The 11,332-nt window shown below is 42.6% G+C and overlaps 2 protein-coding genes across 2 annotated transcripts; both read left to right on the top strand.

The window, feature by feature from the left end:
• The first annotated feature begins 8,163 nt into the window (after positions 1-8,163).
• LOC138899790 (uncharacterized) lies at positions 8,164-8,667 on the top strand. The gene has a single exon (XM_070186482.1). The coding sequence runs from the start codon at positions 8,164-8,166 to the stop codon at positions 8,665-8,667; it is 504 nt and encodes a 167-aa protein (XP_070042583.1).
• A 629-nt stretch (positions 8,668-9,296) lies between these two features.
• LOC138899789 (uncharacterized) lies at positions 9,297-9,884 on the top strand. Its single transcript, XM_070186481.1, has one exon. It carries the CDS (start codon positions 9,297-9,299, stop codon positions 9,882-9,884), a length of 588 nt encoding a protein of 195 aa, XP_070042582.1.
• The last annotated feature ends 1,448 nt before the right edge of the window (positions 9,885-11,332 follow it).

Below are 11,332 nucleotides of genomic sequence, written 5' to 3'. Positions count from 1 at the left end.
GATATCTTTGATGGGACATGTGATCCCCATGCATACTTGAGAGCCTATTGTGATAAGTTTGTTGGAGTAGGAAGAAACGAGAAGTTGAGAATGAAGCTGTTCATAAGGAGCATGACAGGGGAAGCACTTACTTGGTATACTCGACAAGATCCAGGAAACTGGAGGGCATGGCAGGATATGTCGGAAAATTTCATTAATCACTTCCGATTCAACACAGAAATTACTTCTGATAGGTTCACACTGGTAAACGTGTAAAAGAATCCATCCAAATCATTCCAAGAATATGCACGTTGATGGAGATCAGAGGCCACCAGGGCAAAACCTCCGTTGGACGACAGTGAGCTGACCAAGTATTTCATCAGGGATCAGGAAGGGATTTACTTCGAGAAAATAATGGGCATGATGGGACAGAAATTCCACGAACTGGTCAAAATAGGAGATTTCTTAGAAGAAGGTATAAAATCTGGCAAAGTACAATCCATGTCCGTATTGCAAGCAGCTAGCAAAGCAATCCAATCAGGATCAATAGGCAGCAGAAAGAAGAAAAAGGAAGAGGTATCAGCAATCGTTCCCTATTACTAATAAAATCCACATCATGGAAACACCTCTTATTTTCCAAACACCCATTCCCCACACCCACCTGCTTATGTTCCAGTCTACAACACATAACCATATTACACTACCCAATATCAATATAACCCACCTTGAGCCCATACAAATCCAAACCCACCATGACCTCCAGTTCAAACTACCACTCATCAAAACCTACCCACATATGCACCCCGACCCCGCCCAAATTTTGAAGAGAGAGGTCTTAGAAACTACACCCCGATTGCTAAACCTCTGGCCCAACTATTTGAAAGACTGAGGAGAGCATGTTTGATACATTTGATAGAAGGAAGGGTTCTCGAGTATCCCTAAAAAAACATTGACGCAACCAAACGGTGCGTGTTCTACTCAAATGTACCAGGGCATGATACTGAGGATTGTTTCAAACTAAAAAATGAAATTGAGTCATTAATAAAAAGTGGAGCCATTCAGTGTACCCCATCTCCGCTTAATGTGAACCGTAACCCACTGCCAAATCACCAGAATCAAGGAGCTAATATGATTACCCTAGATGAAGACTATGTCTTGAAAGGAACCATTGTCATAATAGGAAATGCTGAGGCTCCAAGGGTCCCACCTCAAAGGACTCCAATGATCATAGTACAGTTAAAACCTACGGTAATGGTCTAGACTTACCAGCAACAGCCCACCGCTACTACCAAGGATGAGGAGGTTCGGGAATACAAGACAGTCCCGTGGACATATCAACAGAAAGGGAAAGCCAAGATAATGGATTCTGCAATAGCTCACGGTATGACTAGGTCGGGGAGGTGTTACACTCCTGAGGATGTAAACCGATGGAATCTAGGAAGGGAATAAATTCAGAGAAGAAATATAACAGATCTGGAGGCCATAGAATTCTGGAAGAAGATGTCAACCAAAAAATAATCCGTGGAGGAACAACTGAAGAAGACTCCAGTGCAAATATCAATCATGGATTTGCTAATAAGTTCTGTCAGTCATAAAGGCACCCTGATGAAAATGTTAAGTGGGGTGAGCGTGCCGGGCAAGACCACTAGTGAGGCACTGATAGAAACCATTGGGAAAATGGTTGAAGCCAATATGATCACTTTCCGAAGAGATGAACTTCCTATAGAGGGCGTGGGTCACAACAAAGCTTTACACATCACTGTCAAATGTGGAGAAAGGTGGTGTCCCGAGTACTGGTTGATGGAGAATCATGAGTCAATATTTATCCGCTCTCTACTCTACGAAAGTTGGGTATCCATCTAAGAGAAGTCAAGGAAAGTCATGTGAGGGAAAAGACTTTTGACGGGTCGCAGAAGGATGTCATTGGAGAAATTAATTTTGCTCTGCAGAATGGACCAGTTGAGTTTCCCATTCTATTCCAAGTGATGCATATTTCATCTTCATACAACTTACTGCTAGGAAGACCCTAGATACACATGGCAGGGGCAGTCCCATCTACCCTACACCAATGCATGAAGTTAGAGTGGGGTTGTCAAGAGATCGTAATCCACAGAGAATGGAGCCAATCTGCTTATCTGGAATATGCAGTCCCGTTCATAGAAGGGTTAGACGGGGTGGCTTTCCATGTAGTTGAGACCATGCAAACCACATAAATAGAAGAGATTGAGCAAGACCTGGGAATGCAGTCGCTGTATAGATCAAATATGGCCATGAGGGAAATAATGAAGTACGGATACAGACCAGGAATCGGGCTAGGAGCCCGATCAGATAGGATAACAGAGCCGATTAAGCCGAATGGACAGAAAGGTAGAGCTGGCATATGATACCATCCTCTGACTAGGAAGACTTGTACTAGTAGCTTCGGGAAAAAGGCTTTTGTGACGTAGCGTGTTTTGGGTATGGGTCAGATCTCCATGCTAGAGGACAACATCGTTGATGGAATGGGAAGGCTGTTCATGACCATGATCGAGGAATGATGTGAAAGAAATAATATCAAGACACCAACCATTCGAAATGCCGAACCAGGAGAGGTCCTGCGAAATTGGACTGCCAGCCTGTCTTTGGTTCACCATGAGTCTTGCTAGTGTGGAATTGTAAAATTTTTGAAGCGAGCGCACGGTCAATTCAGGCTTGAACCATGTTTGTACTTTTTTGTCATTTGTCTCTTTGAACGCTCAGATGTTCCTCTTTTGATGATATAAGGAATTGCTTTCTTAAAATTATTGCAAATTTATTTATCACTTCATTTATACTTGATTTTTCTTTTCAATAATCAAAACGATAAAAACCCGCATTCCGCGATTATGACATATAACGAAACCCTCGAGCAAAGCGATCAAGATTATGAGCAATACGACAAAAGCATAATACCAGATAATCTCCAAGAGATCGAATAACTGGAAATCCAGAAAAAGCCTAACCTTGAAGAGACAGAAGTGGTCAACCTGGGAAGCGAAGAAGATGTAAAAGAAACCCGAATCAGCATCCATCTAGAAGCAGAGCAGAAGGACGAATTGGTCGAGCTCCTACGACAATACATCAATATATTGGCATGGTCATATGATGACATGCCTGGGTTAAGCACTAATATCATTTTGCATCGATTGCCTACCGATACTGCTAGACCACCAGTCAAACAAAAACCCAAAATATTCAAGCTATATTTGAGTTTTAGGATAAAAGAATAAGTAACCAAGCAAAAATGAGGCGAACGTAGTGAGGGTCACCAATTATCCTACATGGTTGGAAAATATCGTCCCAATGCCCAAGAAGGATGGGAAGATCATGATATGTGTGGATTATCGAGATCTCAAAAAAGCCAACCCAAAGGACGATTTCCATGTACCGAATATTCATATCCTCATTGACAACTCCACAAAGCATGAACTGTAGTCATTTGTGGATTGTTTCGCTGGGTACCACTAGATCCTGATGCACGAAGAAGATGCAGAAAAGACAATATTTACTACACCTTGGGGAGTTTACTGCTTTAGAGTCATATCGTTTGGTCTCAAAAATGCTGTCTATACTTACATGAGGGCCATGATAACCCTCATTCACGACATGATTCACGAAGAGATTGAGGTATACATGGATGACATCAGCATCAGGTCCCGAAAGAGTTCAGAACATCTGTACGACTTGAGGAAATTTTGCGAACGTTTGCGGAGGTATAGTTTGAAGCTGAATCCTAAAAAATGTGCATTCGGAGTCCCTACTGGAAAGTTGCTATGTTTCATAGTATTCCGTAAAGGGATAGAACTGGATCCTTCAAAGATCAAAGCTATTCAAGAGTTGCCACCGCCCAAGAGCAAGAAGGATGTGATGAGTTTCCTGGGTAGACTGAATTACATCAGTCATTTCATAGCCCAGTCTATAGTAATTTGTGAACCTATCTTCAAACTGCTGAAGAAGGATGCTGCCACTAAATGGACAGAAGAGTGTCAGAAAGCCTTCAATAGAATTAAGGAGTATTTGTTAAATCCACCAGTGTTTGCTTCCTCCCGAGCCCGGGAAGCCACTGTTGTTTTACCTGTAAGTCTTGGATAATGCATTTGGTTTGGTGTTGGGACATCACGACGAAACCGAAAGAAATGAGCAGGCCATCTAGTACATAAGCAAGATGTTCACACAATGTGAGGCCAAATACACTTTGATAGAGTGCACTTACTGTGCTTTGACTTGGCTCACCTAGATATTGAGGCTTTACATGTTAGCATACACCACACATTTAATATCCCGTCTTGACGCGCTCAAATATATCTTTCAAAAGCCGATGCCTACAGGAAAACTAGCTAAATGGTAGATTCTTCTCACCGAATTTGACATTGTGTAAATATCGTAGAAGGCCATAAAAGGACAAGCTTTAGCCGATCACCTTGAAGAGAATCCAATGGACAAGGATTATGAGCCGCTCACTACGTACTTTCGCGATGAAGAGGTGTTGTTTGCTAGAGAAGATATTCGCAGAATCATACCCAGGATGGAGGATGTTTTTTGATAGAGCAACAAATTTCAAAGGAGTAGGAATTGGGGCAGTCCTAATTTTGGAATCAGGACTGCACTACCCAACATCAGCAAAGATAAGGTTTCCTTGCACCAATAATATGGCCGAGTACGAAGCGTGCATCCTCGGGATCAGGATAGCAGTTGACATGAACATCAAAGAGCTTTTGGTCATTGGGGATTTTGATTTATTGATACATCAAGTTCAAGAGGAATGGTCTACCAAGAATGTCAAGATCCTTCCATACATGCACTGTGTAAAAGAGTTATGCAAGAAGTTAACAAAATCGAGTTCAAGCACGTTCCCAGGATCTAGAACGAGTTTGCCGAAACTCTTGCAACCCTATCATCCATGATTCAACATCCAGATAAGAATACATCGACCCTATCGAGGTAGAAATCAGAGATCAACATGCATACTATTTTCATGTAGACGAAGAGCCAAATGGTAAGTTGTGGTACCACGACATCAAAAGGTTCCTCGAAACAAGAGAGTATCCATAAAGTTCTACTAATAATCAAAAGCAAGTGCTCAGAAGGCTGGCGAATCACTTTTTCCTCAACGGGGAAGTCCTATATAAGAGGACCCCTAGACTTGGGTCTGTTAGGATGTGTAGATGCCCCAGAAGAAACCAGATTGTTAAAAGAAATACATGCAGGAACATGTAGACCCCACATGAACAACTTCACCTTAGCCAAGAAAATCTTAAGATCCGGATACTTTTGGATGACCACGAAAAGTGATAGTATCCGTTATGTGCAGAAGGATGACCAGTGCCAGATCTACGGGGATTTCATCCGGGTTCTTCCTAATGAGTTAAATGTAATGGGTTCGCCTTGGCCGTTTGCCGCTTGGGGAACGGACGTGATTGGACCTATAGAGCCTGTTGCATCAAATGTTCACCGTTTCATCTTGGTATCCATTGACTACTTCACCAAATGGGTCGAAGCATCTACCTACAAGGCCATAGCAAAGAAGGTAGTGGAAGATTTCGTCCATAGCAACATCGTCTGCCGATTTGGGATACCCGAGTCAGTCATCACTGACAATGCAGCTAATCTCAATAGTGATATCATGAGGGAAATTTGCGAGAAGTTTAGAATTTTCCACCGCAACTCTACAGCCTACAGACCACAAATGAATGGAGTAGTGGAAGCACCCAACAAAATCATCAAAATCATACTACGGAAGATAGTAGACAATCATAAGCAATGGCACGAGAAGTTATCCTTTGCCTTACTGGGTAATCGAATCACCATGAGGACATCCACTGGGGCAACGTCATACATGTTGGTATATGGAACTGAAGCTTGATAACTAGGGGTTTTAGTCTATTATTTGCTCTCTTTTGCTTAGCTTTTGGGTCAAAAATGCGTAAAGGTATTCCCGAAAATTAACTTAATGTGCTTGCTTGCAGGGTTTGGTCAAAATAAGGCAAAGAAGCCATAATCAACTCATGAAGGAGTCAAACCTGCACGAATCCAAGGCTGAGACTAGAGTGCTGAGAGCGGCAGAAAAGCGCGGCCGCGTAAGGACTACCGCTGAGGCGGCCACTATTACGCGGTCCGCGAAAGTAGATTCAGAGAAGCTACTTTGAGTACTAAAATCACCGCTGACCATGTCGGAAAGGCGTAGCCACGAAATCTTTGGCGCGACCGCGAAGGGAATCCCGCTGAGAGCACATCTTGATGTTCAGAGACCCTGCAAGTCGGGCTTTACTGAAGAACGCGGTCCGCGTCCAAATTACGCGGCCGCGATGGAAGCACACACGGACGCGGTTGAAATTACTTGGTCAGCAAAACTAAGCCCAATCCAAACTCAGTATTAAAGAAATGCGGACCGCGCTCATTATTACGCGGCCGCAAAAGCTCGAGCGCGGACGCGGACGCGGTCAGAATTACGCGTCCGCGAATCCTCCGCAGGGGCATTTTTATCCAGAAATTTTAGCCTAGTATAACTAGATCCTTTTATCTATTTTAGGTTAATTTTGTTCAGCAGAGCACGTGAAAAGCTGGTTTTTCTTTTTTTGGGAAATTTTACAGTAGATTTACCTTTAAACTTTAGATTTTCATCTTATACTTTAATATTATGGCTTATATTTCATCTTTATGTTTGATTTCTGCTATTATTATGAGTATCTAGATCACATAGCTAGGGTTTTAACCCAACCCTAGTATGGGTATTTAATAGGTCTTGAATTTTAGGGCTTAATTGTTTATGGGTTAGTGATATTTAGCCTAATTTATGCTAAAATTATTGAATTAGTGGTTGCAAACACTGATGCATGCCTTTATGACTTAGGCTGGCTCTTCTTGAGAAAGAGGGACTAAGTCTAGGAAAATTAGGTTAACAAGGAATTGGGGTGAACTCAAGAGATTGATAGCCCCAATTAAAGGGTTAAACCTAGAGATAGTAATACCCGACTTGAGCCAATTTCACTTTTATTGTATGAACACCCATTTGGGCTTGAGAAAGCCAAATCGGGCAAAGTCACTCAAACTACCGAGGGGTATAGAGTGAGGACTTATGTGTGATGGTTATATCACGACCCCAATCATAACAAACTTGTCCTAGATTCTTGATACCCATTAAATACTCACCTAGGCGGAAGTCACTTCCCTAGTGCCTTTTAACACTTGAAAACTTTCACCAAAAATATTGTACTTAGCTTACACTCAGCATACTATAGTATAAAATTAGAATATAATCAATTGCAGCAATGTTTGAAAGTGCAATTAGGAACAACATACACATCTAGATTAGTTAGATACACAACTCCAATCCAAATTAACTCCCTGTGGAAATCGATCCCGACCTCGTTAGGTAAAACTGCATCGACCATCCTCGCTACTCTATAGTGGTATAGGTTTGGACTCCATCACTTTTTGGTGCCGTTGCCGGGGAGTTAGACGGTGTTGGCTATCTATCTAACTAATTGTGTGTCTTGTTTTTCTTTCCTTCTGTTTTTCTAACGTTTGTGTATCAATCGCTTTAGGTACCAAATGTCTCATAATGATGCCCTCGGACATGTTCTTCCGAGGGAGGAGGTACATGACAATGGTGAGGATGAGGTTAATCTAGAACCTCAAGTCCAAAGAAGAGGCCGCTAGGCTAATGACAACATTCCAAACCCTCCCCCAGCTTTTCCACGGGCAGCACACCGGGTGCTACCCAATGAAGGTTACACAAATGCAATTGTCCCGCCCCGAATTCGGCCGGACAATTTTCAAATTACAAATGAACCCCTATATGAAATGTGGGATCGATACCGGACAATGCTCAATGAATTCCCAAACAATAATATGACTGAAGCAATGATTCAGCAGACATTCTATAAGGGTATCAACATGACCAACCAGTGTGTGATAAATCAACTAGCTGGGGGAAATTTTATGAAAATGCCTTATGCCGATGCTTGTGAAATACTTGATGAGATGGATGACACAACCTCAGCTTGGCAAAGTCGGGAAAATATTCCTCAAGGTGACCCTAATGTCATTCATCTTCACAAGGAACTTTATGATCACGGACAAGCCATAGCCGAGTTGACAACTACTATGAATCAGTTAGCAAAGGCCTAACTTCAGCAAGTTCAAGGGACAAAGCAAGTAAATTCCATGGAAGGGGTAAATGTCATGGTCAACAAGAGGAGACAGCATGGCCAACATGTGCAAAACAGTCAAGATCAATATGAGCAAAGTGGTAGTGGTTACAATCAAGACGATTCGTATGATGATCAAAGTGAGAAAGTGTTGTATGCCAATAACTACCAAGGTCAACGGAGCAATGCTCCAAATCAAAAATGGAGACCGCAAGGGAATAATCAAAATTGCAGCAACCAAGGCCAAGGGAATTGGAACAATGGCAATAGCAACAACTCGAACAATTGGGGGAACAACAATCAAAATTGGGGGAACAACAATAATAATTGGGGCAGTAATGGAAACCAAGGGGGTTGGAATAATAATAATCAAGGCAAATGGGGGCCGGGCTTTCAAAGGCCCCCGATGTATCAACAAACCAATAATCCACCTCCATATTTGTCTCAAGGGAAAAGTTCCTCAAACAATGAGATGGGGCGGATAGAATATATTCAAACAAATGATGGAAAGGAATGCTGACTCCGATGCCCAAATAGCCTCCCATACTACCTCTATTCGCAACTTGGAAGTACAAATGGTTCAAATTTCTCAAGCATTGAATACTCTCCCTAAGGGGGCACTACCAAGTGATACGGTAGTAAACCCGAAGGGTGGGAACAATCAGGCCATGCTATGGCGGTGACCACAAGAAGCGGTAGAGGTGGAGATGCAAGTACCTCTAATCCAAAGAAGATTGTGAGTGATGATGTTTTGTTGCAAGAAGATGATGAGATTCAAGCCAATGATGAGAATGTGAATAATGAAGTGAGGATCGATATTGATGACAACATAGAGGAGACTCAAAATGATGTGAACCCACCTAGGGAACACATGATAGACATACCGGAAATGGTAGTGCCTAAGCCAAGGCCCCTTTGCCAAGGCCTCCTCCACCGTATCCTCAAAGGCTTTCAAAGAAAAATAATAAAAACCAATTCAAGACGTTTATTGAGATGATAAAAAGTTTGTCAATCAATGTGCCCTTGGTGGAAGCTCTCGATCAAATGCCGGGATATGCCAAGTTCATGAAGGACTTGGTAACTAAGAAGAGATCTATGAATTGTGAGACCATCAAAATGATTCATCAAGTGAGTGCTATTGTGCACTCGATGGCTCCAAAGCTTGAAGATCCCGGTGCCTTTACAATTCCATGCATCATTGGTAGCACCAATTTTGCAAAAGCCTTGTGTGATCTGGGAGAAAGTATTAATTTGATGCCATATTCCGTGTTCAAGACACTAGGTATTGGGCCACCAAGAGCTACTTCCATGAGATTACAAATGGTGGATCGGACAAGGAAAAGGCCACTTGGTATTATTGATGATGTTCTAGTTCGGGTCGACAAGTTTATTTTGCTTGCTGATTTTGTGATTCTCGACTGCGAAGTCGACTATGAGGTGCCTATAATATTGGGGAGACCTTTTCTAGCAATAGGGAAGGCATTGGTTGATGTAGAAGCAGGGGAGCTCACCTTTCGAGTGGGCGATGAAAAAGTTGTATTCCACGTCTGCATATCAATGAGGCAACCAAATAGCAATGAAGTTTGCTCTTTTGTAGATCTTGTGACGGAAGTGATAGTTGATGACACGAGTGCCATGATCAATGTGGAAGACCCTTTGGAAGCTGTGTTGTTAAACCATGAGGATGATGAAAAGGATGGCTTGGTTGAATGTGCAAATGCATTGCAAGGAATGTGATCCTACTCATATGGGCCCCATAAACTTTCTTTGGACTTGGAAAACTGGAAGACTCCACCAACAAAGCCCTCAATCGAGGAGCCACCAACATTGGAGTTGAAGCCTTGGCCTTCACACCTCAGGTATGAATTCTTAGGCCCTTCTTCCACATTACCTGTTATTCTTTCTGCTTGCATAACAAACGTGCAAGTAGACTCCACCCTTGCGGTGCTTCAAAGAAGGAAAAAGGCAATTGGATGGACTTTGGCTGACATTCGGGGTATAAGCCCCGCCTTTTTCATGCACAAAATTATACTAGAGGATGATGCCAAACCCTCCGTGGAACATCAAAGGAGGCTGAACGAGGCTATGCAAGAGGTCGTCAAGAAGGAAATTATCAAGTGGCTTGATGCAGGGGTTGTGTACCCTATTTCAGATAGTTCATGGACTTCACCGGTACAATGTGTGTCGAAGAAGGGGGTATGATTGTGGTCACAAATGAGAAAAATGAGTTGATCCCCACTCGTACTGTCACCGGATGGAGGGTATGTATGGACTACAGAAAGCTGAACAAAGTGACCCGCAAAGACCACTTTCCATTGCCCTTTCTTGGTCAAATGTTGGACAGACTTCCCGGACGTGCCTACTATTGCTTTTTGGATGGGTACTCAAGGTACAACCAGATTCTCATTGCACCGGAAGACCAAGAGAAAACCACCTTCATATGTCCGTATGGCACATTTGCATTCTCGCGGATGTCGTTTGGTTTGTGTAATGCACCGGCTACCTTTCAGCGGTGTATGATGGCAATATTTATGGATATGGTGGAGGACTTCCTCGAAGTGTTCATGGATGATTTTAGTGTTGTGGGGGACTCATTTGAATAATGCTTGGATAATCTTGACAAAGTGTTGGCCCGATGTGAAGAGACCAACCTAGTGCTTAATTGGGAAAAATGCCACTTTATGGTCGAGGAGGGCATTGTCCTCGGCCATAAGATCTCAAAGAACGGTATTGAATTGGACAAAGAGAAGATTGAAGTTATTTCAAAACTCCCTCCTCTGACTTCCATCAAGGGAGTTAGGAGTTTTCTTGGGCACGCGGGGTTCTACCGAAAGTTCATCAAGGATTTCTCAAAAGTGGTGAACCCCTTGTGCAAGCTGCTAGAAAAGGATGCAAAGTTTGTGTTCAATGAAGATTGCATGAAAGATTTTGAGCTTCTCAAGTATAAATTGAAAACCACTCCCATCATTACCGCACCCAATTGGAGTTTACCATTTGAGCTCATGTGCGATGCTAGTGACGTTGCAGTAGGAGCGGTTTTGGGGCAAAGGGTCAACAAGATATTTCATTCGGTCTATTATGAAAGCAAAATGATGAATGACGCCCAAGTCAATTATACGGTGATCGAGAAAGAGTTATTAGACATTGTCTTCACCATGGAAAAGTCCAGGCCATATCTCATGGGT

Source organism: Nicotiana tomentosiformis, chromosome 10 (assembly GCF_000390325.3).
Source record: "Nicotiana tomentosiformis chromosome 10, ASM39032v3, whole genome shotgun sequence".
In the NCBI taxonomy this organism is placed as follows: Eukaryota; Viridiplantae; Streptophyta; class Magnoliopsida; order Solanales; family Solanaceae; genus Nicotiana; species Nicotiana tomentosiformis.
This window is presented reverse-complemented; position numbering and strand designations above follow the sequence as displayed.